At 37.4% G+C, this 17,359-nt stretch overlaps 1 protein-coding gene across 2 annotated transcripts in view; it reads right to left on the bottom strand.

Moving 5' to 3' along the window:
- Positions 1-9,851: 9,851 nt before the first annotated feature.
- Positions 9,852-17,359, bottom strand: part of MSH3 (mutS homolog 3) — a 191,087-nt gene continuing 183,579 nt past the window's right edge. For both annotated transcript variants that reach the window (XM_057540254.1, XM_007179766.2), the window contains exons 23-24: positions 12,962-13,133; positions 9,852-10,588 (exon numbers count right to left, since the gene is read on the bottom strand). In XM_057540254.1, coding sequence (XP_057396237.1) covers positions 10,480-10,588; positions 12,962-13,133 — 281 coding nt within the window. In that variant the 3' untranslated portion in view covers positions 9,852-10,479. The remainder of the gene's footprint in view (positions 10,589-12,961; positions 13,134-17,359) is intronic.

The raw sequence follows: 17,359 nt of genomic DNA, 5'->3' as shown, positions 1-17,359 counted from the left end.
AAGGTTTTTGTGTCCGCTGGCGTAGCTGCACTAACGGCTTCATGAATGTCCTTTTCTTTTTTTTACAATGTGTCTTAACCTGAGCTCATTTATCTTGAAATGGCGGGCAACCACAGCTGCAGACCTCAATCTATAATACATACCAAGCAATTCAACTTTTTCTTGTAATGTCACGACTTTTCTCTGCTTCTTGTGAGCACTTCCAGCATCACAAGCAGCACTTTGTACGGGTCCCATGGTGTTTTTCAAAGTTTGTGGTATTGCACTAAACAAGGTAAAAAACATGCAAGAACCACAAGAGATCACTTTTTACTGTGACACACAATTTACTGGAGAAGCAAACTGCTCACACAGAGACGATTAGCGTCACACAGCATTTTAAGTGGATACTCACAACTCTTGAGCTCATTGCAACAGCTACAGGAGGTGGCTACAAAATTACTATAGTAGTATAGTATATACTACAGTTAATTTTATGCAATTATGACTTAATACTGCATCTTTGTTTGTTTACATTTCTCTCATCTGCAGATGGTGCCATATGGCCTGTCTTTGCATGTGTGAATTTTGGTAAATTTTAACTTTGTATAGTAGATTTGTGTATATTTTATGGTAATAAATGATAAAATAGACTAGTATCTGCATATATTTTATACATGGATGACATCCCTTTTTCTTACTTTTTCGATATCTCTAGGCTACTTGATTTGTAAGTTTTTTCAAATTGCCACAAATCTCCAAAAAAATTTCCAATATATTTATTGAAAAACATCCTCATATAAATAGACCCACTCAGTTCAAATTGATATTTTCAGACCACGATGAAAAAAAACTCCTCAGAATTAATAACAAAAGCAGATGCTGCAGGTTGGCTCAATCAATATAACTTCAACTCATCTGTAGTATTTCCTCCTCTAGAAAAGAGCTGGAAGGCCAAAGACCAAAGGGATTTCTCCCGTTCCCTTGAAGCTAAAGTTATGTATGGACTACCTTTGTAAAGTGAAGATCACATGCCTCCTTAGGCAGGTTTTGTCTTGGAATGTGGTTTCTCTGCAGCAGTTATAGTAGAACATCTGGTGTCTAATAATTATCTTTTGTGAACTGCAAAGGAAAGGTATTGCCCGCAACTAAGAACTTGGCCAAAACAACCCCAACTACTTGATGATTTTAAAACTGTCTCAACTTTAGACCAAAGAAGAAATAAAAACTGCACTTATATCATGTTTGGAAATTAACTACAATGAAAATATCAAAATTTATGGGATTATACCTAAAGCTGTATTTAGAGGAAAATTCATAGCTTTAAAATGTTAATATACAAGTATCATTATTAAATATGAGACTTATTTTTTATACAGCAGGTTCTTATTATCTATTTTATACATATATATTTGTTTATTTTTATTGAAGTATAGTTGATTTGCAATGTGGTATTAGTTTCTGATGTACAGCAAAGTGATTCAGTTCTATATATATACATATATATATATATATATATATATACACATACATAAAACACACATGTACATATGCATATATATATTTTCATATTCTTTTCCATTATGGTTTATTATAGGATATTGAATATAGTTCCCTGTGCTATACAGTAGGACCTTGTTGTTTATTTTATATATAGTAGCTTATATCTGCTAATCCCAAACTCCTAATTTATGCCTCCCCCACCCCCTTTCCCCTTTGGTAACCATAAGTTTGTTTTCTATGTCTGTGAGTCTGTTTTTGTTTCTTAAATAAGCTCATTAGTATTATATTTTAGATTCCACATATAAGTGATATCATATGGTATTTCCAATCAGATATTTTTATCTTTCCTTTAGTTATAGTCTCCCTTTCAATTTTAAGATGTTACTGAATCTATAAATAGATAGTGCAAAATGTTCTGTACTTCAGGTATTTCACTAATTCAGATGAGTATGTCAGAATACTCTTCCAACCAGGCTGAACCAGTGAGGTTTTTTGTTTCTAGAAGGCTGATTTCCAGTGTATTCACATATTGCACAAACCTCCAGCACTTTCATGAAATCAGATCAATCACTTGTACTGGTGCCCAAATTTGCTGCCAAGCTCATAGTAAAGTGAAGCTGGGTAAAGTGAAGCTGCCATTCTGGACAGAACTGACTAAGCAGAGTAGATGCTTGATCTTGGGGTTGCTACTCTCCAGGCCAACCAGCTGCTTATGTGGTGGCCCAAGACAAGCTACCCAACAGGAACAACCATGATAAACTGAACCAATCAAGTCTGCCTTCTTAGGGCATCTGAAGAAAAAAGGAAGTAAGAAATATGTAAGAAATTGGTAGTGGAGGCAGAAACAGAGACCCTTGGAGAGAAGGCAGTAAGCATAAGTGACGGAAATGCAGAGGCCAGAAAACAGAGAGAAACAGAGTACAAAGTCAGTAATGGCAGAGGCAGCAAAAACAGAGAAAAGCTGATTCACTACAATGGTGGAACAGCTGCCACATAGGGAGAAAACAAATCCTGTTGCTGATGAAATAACCAAACAACAGAAATAGAACTGTATACGCTATATTCTGAAAATCATTCAAATTTCTCCTCTTCCATAAGCTCAAGTTAGGCTGCTCTTTCTGTTTTCCTTACTTTCAATGTATCCTCTAGTGTCTTTCTGTCCTTGCAACTTAAAATAGAATCTATCACTATTAACTAAGTTTGCAGTTATTCACTTAAACACAGATCAATGAATTTATGATAAATTGCTATTCTGAAGGAATCATTTTAGTCGAAAAAAATATCTTAACTGTGGTTAGACATTTACGTAACATTTTATTTCGTCTGTTTTGAGGCCAGTAGCTAAATTGAATATAGTAAGATGTCTTGCAGTTGGCTACCTACACTCACCTGCTACTAATAAATGTAGTTTTTACGTTTAAATAAGATGTCTTGAAGTCTCTGGTACTTTCCTCTGTAGAAAAGTTATATTTTCAACTTGCTCCTTCCTATAAATAAGGAATTGCATTTTCTCACTTCAAGAGAACACTAACTCAATAACTTTTTTATTCAAACCTCACTCAAGGTTTCTATCTGACATAGGAGTGATTGTTCTGGGAGCTTCTAATACTGCAGGTTTGTTAAACTACTGCTGACCAGCGTTAATTTACACAGGGACCTGTAAGCCTGTTGCTTACAAAGTGAGTTAATTTTTGGTTCCATCAACAACTCTTTTCTGACTAAGGTCATCTTGTTCTTGTGCCTACAGTGAAAGAATATTTTAGAACTTAGCTTGTGTACTAATAATAGCAAAGCTACTGTTCACTAGAAAATTATAGTGCTCAAGGTCATGAAGCAGAGCTGATGCTTGGAAAGATTTTCATTATCTCCTTTCCTGATTATGCTCTACATTGGCTGGAATATTACTTAGAATATAAAATACCATTATATCAGAGAGCTTACGAACAGTTTGAGGCATCATGCATGCTCTTTATAGACACTCCTGTAAGTTTCATAACACAAAAATGCAACTTTATGTGTTTCTTTTGCCTAATATTCTGTTACAAAGAAATGCAAGGAGTTTGCAGAAATTAAAGGCCCACCGTTATTTGCAGAACTGACTTCTTATGAATAAGAATTTGAAGGCATTATGACCATGCTTCTCATAACTCAATTCTTTAACTATCTGCATCAAGATCACTTATGAGACTCATTTCAAAAATAAACTTTCCTCTTGGTACTTTCCACTCAATTTTGCTGTGAACCAAAAACTCCTCTAAAAATAAAGTCTATTTTAAAAAATGAATCTGGATACAGACCTTACACTTATCACAAAAATTAACTCAGAATGGATCACAGACCTACATGTAAAATGCAAAACTGTAAATCTCTTAAAGGATAACAGAGAAGATCTAGATGACCTTGGGTATGGCAATGACTGTTTAGATATAACACCAAAGGCACGATCCATGAAAGAAATAGTTGATAAGCTGGATTTCATCAAAATTAAAAAAAACTTCTCTCTGCAAAAGACACTGTCAAGAGAATGAGAAAACAAGCCACAGACTGGGAGAAAATACCTGCAAAAGACACATCTGATAAAGGACTGTTATTAAAAAAATACAAAGAATTCTTAAAATGTAACAATAAGAAAATGAACCTTGCAATTAAAAAAACAGGCAGAAGGCCTATACAGACAGCTTACCAAAGATATATTGATACATACGGCAAATAAGCATATGAAAAGATGCTTAGCATCGTATGTCATTAGGGAATTGCAAATTAAAACCACAATAAACCTACACACCTATTAGAATGGCCCAAATCCAAAATACTGAGAACACCAAATGCTGGCAAGGATGTGGAGCAACAGGAACTCTCATTCATTGCTGGTGGGAATGCAAAACGGCACAGTCATTTCGGAAGAGAGTTTGGCAACTTTTTACAAAACTAAACATACTCTTACCATACAACCCAGCAATCACACTCCTTGGTATTTACCCAAAACTGTGTCGCACAAAAACTTGCACACAGATATTTATAGTAGCTTTATTCGTAATTACCAAAACTTGGAAGCAATTACAAGGTCCTCCGTAAGGTGAATGGATAAACTGTAATAAAAACAGACAATGAAATACTGTTCAGTGCTGAAAATATGAGCTATCAAGACATGGAGGAAACAAATACAGATTACTAAGTGAAAGTAGCCAATCTGAAAAGGCTACATACTGCATGACCCCAACTAAATGACAGAGGCAATGGAAAAGACAAAACTGTAAAACAAAGGTTGTAAAAAGAGCAGTGGTTACCAGGGGTTAGAGAAGAAAAAGGGATGAATAAGCAGAGTATGGAGGATTTTTAGGGCAGTGACACTATTTTATATGATACTATAATGGTGGATACATGCTGCTAAACATTTGTCCAAATCCATAGACTGTACAATGCCAAGAATGAACCCTAGTATATATACCATGGGCTTTGAGTGAAAATGATGTGCCAGTGAAGGGTCATCGATTGTGGCAGATGTACTGCTCTAGTGGGGGATGCTGACAGTAGCGGAGGCTGTGCTTGTGTGGGCAGAGGGTACATGGGAAGTCTCTGTAGTTTCTCAATTCTGCTGTGAACTTAAAACTGCTCTAAAAAATAAAGTCTATCCAAAAAAAAAAAAAAGTTCCCTGGGTTCCATACCAGAGTTACTGAATCAGACAGAATCCTGGAGAAGTGTTATGATCCGAGGAATATGAGTTTTAGCAAATCTCTCTGGAGACAAGACCACTAATCATGTAGGGAGAGGTGAGAAAAGGAAAGAGGAGAGAAAATGGGAAAGAAGAGATGAGGACAAAAATTAACATTGACTGATATTCTTGGGTACCAACCTCAAAGATTCAGATTCAGCAGAGCTAAAGTGAGGCCTAGAAATCTGTATTTAAAACCTCCTTAGGTGATTCTGAAACTACAATGAGGTACCACCTCACACCGGTCAGAATGGCCATCATCAAAATGTCTACAAATAATAAATGCTGGAGGAGGTGTGGAGAAATGGGAACCCTCCTACACTGTTGGTGGGAATGTAAACTGGTACAGGCACTATTGGAAAACAGTATAGAAGTTCCTCAAAAAACTAAAAATAGAGTTACCATATGATCCAGCAATCCCACTCCTGGGCATATATCCAGACAAAACTATAATTTAAAAAGATACATGCACCCCTATGTTCACAACAGTACTATTTACAATAGCCAAGACATGGAAACAACCTGAATGTCCATCGACGAATGGACAATGAAGATGTGGTGTGCGTGTGTGTCTGTGTGTGTGTGTGTGTGTATAATTGTGTATATATATGTGTCTGTGTGTGTGTATATATATATATATATGTATATATACACAACAGAATATTACTCAGCCTTAAAAAAGAATGAAACAATGCCATTTGCAGCAACATGGATGGACCTAGAGATTATCATACCAAGTGAAGTTAAGTCAGAAAGAGACAGACAAATACCATATGATATCACTTATATGTGGAATCTAAAATACAACACAAATGAACATATCTATGAAACAGAAATAGACTCACAGATAAAGAGAACAGACTTGAGGTTGTAAAGGGGGAGGGAGGGATAGGGGAGGGAAGGATGGGAGTTTGGGATTAGCAGATGCAAACTATTATATATAGGATGGATAAACAACAAGGTCCTACTGTATAGCACAGGGAACTATATTCAATATCCTGTGATAAACCATAATGGAAAAGAATATGAAAAAGAATATAAATATGTATAACTGAATCATTTTGTTGTACAGCAGAAATTAACATAACACTGTAAATCAACTATACTTCAATAAAATTAAAAAAGATAAAATAGAATAAAACCTCCTTAGGTGATTCTGATAGAGGGCGGGACATCCCTACATCCAATGAAGGAGCTTCATGGAAGTAAGGTTTTAAAAAAAAGGAGCATGAGGCTGAAAAGGAGGTTAAAATGGCACACAATACTTCTGATGTAGAAAATAAAATGACTGTTCTGAATGTTAAAAAGAAAAAGGATACAGTCAAAGGCAATGAAAGGATGATTTGAGCAAAGGACAAAACAACTAGAGAAAAGGGTTCTCCGTCCTGAGATCAATAATTACTTCTGCCAGAAGACAGCCCTGCTATGTGTCTCATGATCATATAGGTGCACACTCTTCACCATCTTCATGGAGACAAGGCCGATGACAAAGTTATCTCTGGGGATTTAGTCTCAAAAACAGATTAGTTAGTAAAGCTCTAACATGCCAATTACCAGAGTGGTAGTTTCTAAATGCCACAATGTAAAGCATTTATTATAAACAAGCAAAAAACAACTGGCAGGTCGTTCAGATAAAAATCAGTTCATACAGTGGGTTAAAAAAATCAATTTTTAAAGACGACATTCAAAATCCATAAAGTCGGTAAGTGTGTCCATGAATTAGCACCTAAAACTAGGGTAACCACGTAATTTATTATTCAGAACAAGACACTTTTGAGTGAAAGAGGCTTTTAACAAGTACACCAGGAAAACAGTGGTAGACCAGAATGTCCCAGATTGATCCCAGGCAAACCAGAATGGATATCTCCCTAGTGGTAATACCTCTTTGAACATTAATAAACCTAACGATAATCATCTATACTAACCACAATGTTCCAAAGAGGAATTGATGGTAATTACAAAGTTAGAAACCGCAGATGGTATTAATCCAAGTTCCTTTTTCTCTCCACCCATGTCCTTAGTGTGAAACATCAAATGACACTTTTATAATTACTTGGCACAGCAGTAATTAATACTGATCTTGAAACTTAGTAAAGCTCTACAATAATTTGTAGACCACATTGGATTCAATCTAGTCTTTATTCTGGAATTCATGCAGTGAGCACTATTTCACCAGCTACCTTACCACTACCACCAAGACAACAGGCTCTAACTTGGACAAATTGGCAGAAGAAATTTTAATTTTTTTGTTTTAAGATATAGTATACTTCTATATGGATCTTGAATCCCTAGTGAAATAGTATCTTGATTATGAAACGAAGAGTCATTTCGTTGGATTTCTAATATGAAAGGGTTTGGTTTTTCTTTTCTATTTCAACAAATATTTATTGGGGTTCTACAGTATGCCATGCTTTGTCTAAATGATAGATTAAGCAGAGGAGAGAGAGAGATCAAATGATTGTCAATCCAATGAAAAATTTTGTTTAGTCACTTGTAATCTATGAGACTAGTGGTTCACAAACCAGACTGCACTTTAGAATTATTGGGGGGGAGCTCTAAATAAAATCTTGTGGCTTGCCACATAAAAATCTGTACATAAATGTTCACAGTAGAACTATTCATAATAGCCAAAAAATGGAAAGAGACCAAATGTGTATCACAGTTGATGAATGGATAAACAAAATGTGGTATATACATATAATGGAATAGTTTTCAGTAATAAAAAAGAATGAAGTACTGTTACCTGCTACAACATTGATGAACCTTGAAAACAGTAAGCTAAACGAAAGAAGCCAGACACCAAAGACCACATATTGTATAATTCCATTCATATGAAATGTCCAAAATAGCAAATCTATAGAGACAGAAAGCAGGTTAGTGACTGTCTAGGACTGGGGATTTGGGGGAGGAATGGAAAGTAACTGCTAATGAGAACAGATTTTAGGGTGATAAAAATGTTATAAAACTGACTACAATCATCATAGAATTGCAAATAAAACCACAATGAGATATCAGCTCACACCCCTTTGGATGGTTATTATCAAAAAGACAAGCAGTAACAAGTGTTGGTGAACGTGTGGAGAAAAGGAAACCCTTGCACCCTGTTGGTGAGACTGTAAATTGGTACAGCCATTATGAAAAACAGTATGGAGGTTGCTCAAGAAATAAAAAATAGAACTACCATATCATCCAGCAATCCCACTTCCAGTTTTATAACTAAAGGAAATCAAATCAGGATCTCAAAGACATTATATCTAATGTTAGAATTGCAGCACTCCTTAAGTTTGATACGTGGAGTACATACCCAATCAATGGCATCTTCCCTGCCAATCTCCACGGCACATGTGCAATCTTCATGTCTAGGACTCTGACACAACTTTCCCTTCAACACCTCAGCACCCTGGCTGGGAAGGAGCCTCACTTAGAATTGCAGTTTGGCAGTGCTGATCTTCTTCCAAACTTGGAGCAGGCCTGACCTCCTGCAAATTGGCTGGCTGGCTGATATCCTGCTTATCTTAGAGAATCTACCTTGTAATATTCCACACTGTCACCTGCCAGACACTGAGGACCGTCACTGCCTGGATACACTGCTCCTGAAACCCTTACCTGCTTGAATGTTGACACTGGGCAAGCCAGAGATAGCCCCAACTGTCCACTTGGATATGACCTGTGATTGCTGGTCCCTGCAGCTCCCTCAGGCATGAGCATGACATTCCTGGATTCATCTCCTTTTTCTGCTGGCCTGCCAGTAAGGTTACAGCACTACCTCTGTTAATATAAAACATTTATGGTCTTATGGAGTATTGAAACATTGCTTAAAAAGTGTTATTTTTAAAATTTAAAGAGTAAATCCCAACTAACTCTATTTGGAGATACGTTTGAGAATTTCACTGTATGTTAATATTTCTGGAAGGATGGAGGAATCAAACTACATCATATTCTAACTCCATAAAGGTGGGGAATCACAGGGCTAAAGCGTGAGTGACTCAAAAGTGTAGCAACCAACAGCTCTTCATCAACTTGGGGAGACGTAATTGACTGTGTCCAGGGCTCACTGTTAGGGCCACTGTAAGAAATGACCTAAAGGGACCTTCCCTGGCGGTCCAGTGGTTAAGACTCCGCACTTCCACTGCAAGGGGTGCAGGTTCCATCCCTGGTCGGGGAACTAAGATCCCGCAAGCTGCGCAGTGCAGCTAAAAAAAAAAAAAAGAAAGAAAGAATCTAAAGAAGAAATTAGAAATGTGGCCATCAAGTGAAGGCATTTCACTGAGTAGGAATGAAAACCGAGTGGGAAACAGGATGGAAAGCCTTTGTGCAAGATCATATATTTAGAAACAAAAAGAATATGGATATGAGAAGCCAGGCTGTGAGTGCTATAAAAAGCTCAGGGACAAAGCTGAGCACTGTCACCCTAAACATGCAGGGAGCGAGCATTGTTATGAATCAACATAGCTATAAGATTCAATACCGGGAAGACCATACATTTGCTATGTCAGTTAGTAGAAAGGTCCAAAACGAGAAAGCTCAGTTCTGTGTACTTGGGAGGAGCAGCAACCTTGGTTCCACAATTAAACCTAAAAAGTAACAAATGTCCCAAACAGTTGAGAACCCCCGAATTCAACAGGAAAAAAAATCATATATTATAGCAAGTATTCATCAAATGTTTATTACTTGAATGAATGACAAATAATTTAATCCAACAATCTTCAAATTGCTTAAAACTATGACAATATTTAGCTTTTCAAATTTCATATGACCTCTTTCTGTGCTCTTGTTTCTAAAAGCCTGATAATTCCTTCTATTTCTCTTCAAAAATCCTTATGCTTACAGTGAATAAACTGGCAGCATTATAAAATTATTTTAGTTCGAATGAAAAGGTATATTCCTGCAAGACATTTCAACCAGTTGCAAATTATCTGAACTGAAACAAATAAAATTATGCATTAAATTTTTATATCACTCTAAAAGTTCATGAACTGTATATTCTACCACTCCAGGTTTTACTTAGAAGTTTTTGATTTTATTTGAATCTTACCTTCCACGAGATTTTCTAATGACATGATAGAAATCTTAATATTCAAAAGTGTTTATACTTTTAAAAGGATGGCAGGAACCTGAAACAGACTTTCTACACAAAAGGCCTCCCTGTTTCTAACAGGAATATATCACTGTCAGGTTTTATGCTCAGGTCACACAAAGATGGGCTGTTATTAGAGAGTTGTTTTACACAGTTGGTATTTTTAATTCTCTATTTTTCGGTTCCAAAACGTAGTCTTCATTTTCATCAGGAAGAGAAGTCTGTAATTTCTTCCAGTTTGAACTCATCCATCCACTTTTGCAAATCATTTGCATCATTTATCGTCCATAACTTCGCAAAACACTTTAGCCTTTTCCTGGAGAGAAAATAAAATACTATTTCTTTTATAAATGCAATTGTTAGAGGCCAGCACATCTCATGGAAAGCTATGAAAAGTCTGTAACATTAGACTCACAGGCAAGGTCCTGTGGTTGGGAAGCTATGTCCGGAAGCATCAGCCTTCCTGAGAAACAAGTTTTTCAGTGCTGCTATTATAATCAAGAGACCAAAGTTGTTGATCAGCTCTCTTGCCTCCGGGGAGGGGAGAGCCCAGCTTCCTCCCTCTTCTAACTCAGCCAGAGGCTATGTGTGCTCACAGGATGAAAAGTAAAATTGATTTAATAAAATAATGCAGGCTATGGAAACAGTAAAATGCCAACATAACAGACCTACTTAGGGTCTGAAGAGGGAGTATTTGAGTTCCAATCACTGCTCCGGCACCAACTAGCTGCGTGACCCTGGTTTCCTGGTCAGCTTCCTACCCCCGTTTGGCCTCATTTTCCCCAACTATAACATGGGGATGACAGCAGTACCTATCTCACAAGGCTGTCGTAAGGATTAAGTGAGTTAACGTATGTAAAGCAATAAGAACAGTAACTGGCACAGTGTCTAGGCTGCAAAGGACTGACTGCCCAGACTTGCTGGTGCACACAGCAAGCATTCAATAAATATTAGCTATTACCAAACCCACATGAATGCACCAGATTCAGTTTGCTTTCTTTGATCTCGCCAATGGAATCGATGTGACAGGCACTTTTAGTGAAAAGGAAAAACAATAAATGCAGTGTATCCTGATAAATCATCAGATTCCATCCCAATGCAATCTCTTTCTATAATTCTGTCTTTTTAAGATAACTTTCTAGATTTCAAAATGTCATATACTAGTTGGAAGAGTTAAAATATTTATAAATAACCTGTGAATTTCACTGCTCTTGCTTTATAGGCTATACAGCAGCAACATGTATAAAATCTCATATTTTATCACCATCTTGCTTATGTATCTTTTGTAGTAAAGTTTTATTCTAGTTTCTTTAGGGAAAAAGAAAAATAAGAAGACAACAAGAGAGGATTTAAAGCAGCCCAAAGAAATAAGGGCTAAGCTTATTTTTAAACTCTCATAGATGATTACTTTTCTCTCTAGAAAAATTCTATGTTAATCTATTTTGTAACAAATAACTAGAAATAGGCGGTCACTGATTACATTTGTTTCTAACTTGGCATTGAGGAAAGGATCCAGAAGAGAATGTCAACAGAGGAAACGACATGTCTTTTATAGTATTCCAGCACTTTAGACCTGGTTCACCAGCATTTACCACTGCAAAGTGTGGAGTGCAAGGCAGAACCACAGAGGAAGGAAGAGGAGAAAGAGAAGTTGGTTGCACAACTGTACATCAGTATACAAGTTGGCAATTGTTTAACTAATATTAGGTGTTAATATTTCAATATTTAAATAGGGGATGATTTCCAGAACTAAAAAATATTCTTACAGTATAGTGGTCAGCCAAGATGTTCTATTGGACTAACAGCCTGTTCACTCTTGGTCATATGGTTATGGACCAGGGCAATAATGTCCTGCCCCAGGCTGATCAGACTCTCCAAGCAGAGAAGGAGTGGGGTAGGAGGTAGGTGAGGAGCTTATGTTGTTTTATAATATAATCTTATATTTGGGGGGAAAAGGCTATTATTTATTATTTATTAGTATGGTATTTTCCTAGGAGTATCTTCCTTCCAAAGTATGTCTCAGTATATATTAGTATATATGTCTCAGGTTTATATGAAGATTATATATTAGTATATATATTAGTATATTAATATATATTACTGACTATATACTTGCTGGCTATTCAGGGTAAAAGGTGAGTGCATTCACAAAAGCGCTCCTAGATGATGGAGAAGTCGGTTAGAATGAAAAATTTGTCACAAACAAATCCACAAAGTAAGTGACGTGTGGATACTGACTCTAATCACCTAGTTATGTGACACTATTATTTTCATTCATGTCCTGACAGAATTCTTTATTTCTGAATGCAACCACTGCATATCTGAATGCAATATATGAATAAAAGAAGTACTCTAAACATTTTATATATTGAGGTTTCCATTAGTAATTTTTTGCATAAATGAATATTTTAGGCAACGAATGTGTTGGTACATATTAAGGAGTTAATTCTTTAGAAAAATGATTAAAAAACCAATTTATCAACTTAATAAAGATCTGACTAGAGAGGGCTGAGTGAATTCACATGAGCTTTGGTAAGAGCTGTTTTCATTTTATTGTAATTAAATGTTTCACAATACTTCAAGAGACACTTGAAGGAAGTCCTGATGTTCATTTACAGGACAATCCTCTTCCTGGGACAACTTGGAAGATTTCATTATAAATCAAAAAATGCAGCACAATCATTCTGACCTTTTCATATTTACTAATCCTTCCAGCTCTTTTGATTTGCTAGCTGCTTTCTTTAAAATTTCTCCAGGAACATCTGCTAGTTTAGCCACATTGAGTCCATAACTCCTTGCTGCAACTCCTCTGGTTATTTGATAAAGAAAAGTGACAAAATCAGGAACCTGGTCTTCTTCACCTAAAAAATAGAGTTAAAAAAGAGAGAGAGAGAGAGAGAGAGAGAGATAAAGAAAACCATACTTGAAAGTTGAAAGAAATTAGAGGATTAAAGACAACATACAAATTCTTATAACTTTATTCAATTAAAATCTATAATATGAAAAAGAAATCCATTGTTCCTAATCCCTTGTTAGCTCCTTTTATCAATACTACATATCTAGAAAAGGGTAAATACTGCTTTGAAAATGCTTTTGCATTTAGAATCTATCTTTTAGCTCAGTTAAAATGGTTTTTTAACAATTACTCATTGTAAGCTAAGAAGTATTTAGTTTTATGCTGTTTGCTGAAAAATTTCAGCTGACCTGTATCAATAAAAGAGTGATTCTGATACATGGTACAATACAATTTCTCCTTTAAAAATAGATTTTTTTTTTAAAAAGTGTTTTCCAGTGGAAGAATATATTCACCAGTCTTATAATACACTCTGTAAAGTAACATATATAAAAGATGTTTCTAAGAGTGTTAGAAACAAAACCACAAAAACAGATAAGGAAATATTACATGTTGCACAGTTTAAATAACAAGACTGAGAAATTCTGGCTTATTAAACATCCTAGTTAACTAAGAGCTATACATATTGAAGTGGATGCTGTTTGGTACCACCCAAATCCCACACAGGACTGAAGCGTTTACTGCCCCAACTGTCAGGAAGGCTGTTAAGCCTGCAACCCTCAGCTGTGTGCTCTCTTTGGGAACTTCCTCAGCTGAAGAGAACTGCTTCACCCAAGGTCACATCCCATCTTGGGCAACCTGCGTCCAGTGACCGGTTGCTATGGGGGTTTGTAGGCAGCCTCTAAGATGGCCACCAAAGTTCCCTGCCTCCTAGTGTTCAAGCCCTTGTGTCACTCCCTCTCCTTGAGTGTGGGCTGGTTCAAAGGACTTGCTTCTAGTGAATAGAATATGACAAAAATTATGGCATGTCACTTTTGAGATTACATTATGAAAGACTGCGGCCTGTCTTGGGCACTCTCACTTTCTGGCTTGTTTGCTCTAAGGGAAGCCAGTGGTCATATTGTGGGCTGCCCTATGGAGGTCCCATGGAAAGAAACTGATGTCTCTGGGCAACAAGTCAGTGAGGGCCTGGAAGCCTACCAACAGCCACGTGAGTGGACTTGGAAGTGGCTATTCTGAGGTCTGCCAACAGCATGTGAGTGGGCTGGAAAGTGGATTGCCCCAGTCAAACCTTGAAGTGACTGCTGCCCTGGCCGATACCATGATGTAGCCTGTGAGAGACTGTGAGGCAAAGGTGTTCAGCTTAGCTGCCCCTGGATTCCTGCTCCACAGAAATTATGAGATAATAACTATTTGCTGTGCTAAGCTGCTATGTTTTGGGGGGTAATTTATTATGCAACAGTAGATAACTAATAAAAGGTATAAGGCCTGGCTCTCTCACCCGAAGTTGAGGTAACTCTGAAGGACCAACCCTCGTCAGAGCTCTCTGCAGGGTTGGCTGAAGCCTTATAACTGTAACACAGCCCAGGACTGCCCAGTCCTGCTCGGGTGTTGATCGTGAGAGCACTCCCCAGTAAACCCTGGCATGTAAACCTCAGAATCTGCTTCCTGGGGAACCAGTCTACCACATAGTACATATACATGAAGTTAAAACTTTTAAAGAATTGGGATATAATGAAGTACAATAATACAAAGACAAGGCTGTGAAGGGATTCAGAACAAGCCTCCCCAAAATGTGCCACTCTGGCATGCAGACTGTCTGGAGCTGAAGACAGGGGAGGTCCAACAGGCTCAGGAAGGGCTTTTTAGCTCCCCCTTCGACGGCCTAAAAGAATTTAGATGGAGGTAGGGGGGGGCCCTGGCTCAGAGACAGACTGTTACCACAGATAACGTTTATCTGAATGACCTATGTATAGGGCAAGACAAACATATAATTGCCAAATATCTGTTTTTCTTATTTCCCTGTGAATTACCCTCCTCCCCTTTGATGCCCCAGTCTCCTATCCCATTCCTTAGCTCAGGATGGCATAGGAGCCTCAACTGCCCAACTTGCCCTCATATTCTTATGAGGCCCCCGTAGATAAATAATTAAATTGGGTTTTCTCCTGTTAATCTGTCTTATGTTAATTTGATTATTAGACCAGCCAAAGAACCAAGAAGGGGGGCTTCCCTGGTGGCGCAGTGGTTGAGAATCTGCCTGCCAATGCAGGGGACACAGGTTCGAGCCCTGGTATGGGAAGATCCCACGTGCCGCGGAGCAGCTGGGCCCGTGAGCCACAATTACTGAGCCTGCGCGTCTGGAGCCTGTGCTCCGCAACAAGAGAGGCCGTGATAGTGAGAGGCCCGCGCACTGCGATGAAGAGTGGCCCCGCTCGCCGCAACTGGAGAAAGCCCTCGCACAGAAACGAAGACCCAACACAGCCATAAATAAATAAATAAATACTTAAAAAAAAAAAAAAAAGACCTTCGATATATGTTAATGACATTAAAATTTCCTTTAAAAAATAAAAATAAAAATAAAAAAAAAGAACCAAGAAGGGTAGAGAACAAATTCTTCTCCCCAACAGCTGCATACAGTTTAATCTTTGATAAATCTAAAGCAGCTCGGGATTACGCAGCTCTTATTACAAAATTCAATATAATTGCACGGTATTGCAAAAATGTCCAAGATAAACCAGATTCACAATGACTTCTGAGACCCTAGTATACTTATTATAAGTTTATCAGGAGCTTTTCTCATATATTATTTCATTTGATAAACGTGTATGCTTTATTCTTTTATCAGCTAAAAGCTAAAAAGCCAAAAGACTGAACACAATGGAGAAAAAGGATAATGGAATTTTCTTTAACCTCCTCTAAGAATTCAGCAACAGACAAATAATACCTTTCTAAGGGTGGGTGCTAGAGGTGGGAGGTGAAAAGAATGCTGACACTCCCAGGAATACATAGGCTAAAACTCACATTACAAAGCACTAAGAATACCTTTTGCCTCCAAATAAAACTTAAGGAACACAAAGAACAGGTGACAAAGTGGGTGGGAAAAGACTAGGAAAGAAGCATGTAGAAACCAGTACCTGCTAACCTGGATAGTTTTTTGTTACCCTTCAATGCTCACAAGACCCAAACTCAAGTGAACAGCAGTGGGGTATCAAGAAAGCCAATTCTTTTCATCTCAAAGACAAGTATTGCCTTTATCACTTCAACTGGGTTAGTCCTAACTGATTTCTCCACCTCCAGCCTCTCCTCCATAATCTAGCCTCCACACTGACCTTTCTAAAAAAGAGATTAATTCACCTGTCAGTCCATCTGTCCATTCATTATCCGTCCATCCATCCACCCATCCATCCATCCATCCAACCATCCATCTATCCTTTTCTGAAAGCCTACTAAATGCCACAAAACCCCCTCATTTAAACACTGCTTTGCTGATGGCTTTTTCCTTTTTTTTGCTTTATATACATATAACATGTAGTATATATAATATAGCTAGCTAAAAAATGTCTCTTAAATATAGCTATAAAATAGTTAAATTATATAAAATATGATACTGCTCCCAAAAAACTCATTAACATACCTCAGTACAAACAACTGCTGAATTTGTCATCATATGCTGGTCTCTACTTTAGTACTAATTATGGTAGTTCTTACAGCATCAAGGTAAATAATGTAACCACTCTTCCATAATCACCTGAAGGAGCTATTTTTATAGTTACGTTCTACTTCAAGACTATCTTTCACCACTCTTCCATGGGAGAGAGAGGGAAGAAGAGGGAGAAGAGAGAGAGAGAGAGGGAGATGTGTGTGCGTGTACAAAGGAAACATGGAGGTGGAGAGAGCCAGGTCGCAGAGCAGATGGTAAAACGACTCACTTCTTTACAGCTTCAAATAAAAGTTCTTAGTGAGGACCCTCCTTGTAAGCTATGACCAATTTCTTAAAACAGGTATTACTGAAAAGCTTATCTGACACAGCTTAGAGTCAGTGAAAGTAATCATTCAAGTATCTGTTTGTTACAGGGAAACTTAGCAAAACTGTTTTAAAGCAAAACTCCTCTAGGCAGATATTAAAGAGATGTGTGCTGATCAAATAGTTTCTGAAGTCACTTTTAGGATAGATTCATAAAAATTTAGAGATGGATGAGGTTAGGTGACTTTTCCAACATCTTATGGACTGGAAGAGACTAAAACGCAGGTTTCTTACTGGTGGTCCCTTGCTGTATCTACCACACCAAAGGA

This window comes from Balaenoptera acutorostrata, chromosome 2, assembly GCF_949987535.1.
Source record: "Balaenoptera acutorostrata chromosome 2, mBalAcu1.1, whole genome shotgun sequence".
In the NCBI taxonomy this organism is placed as follows: domain Eukaryota; kingdom Metazoa; phylum Chordata; class Mammalia; order Artiodactyla; family Balaenopteridae; genus Balaenoptera; species Balaenoptera acutorostrata.
Note: the sequence above shows the minus strand (reverse complement) of the source record. Positions and strands in the feature narration are given on the sequence as shown.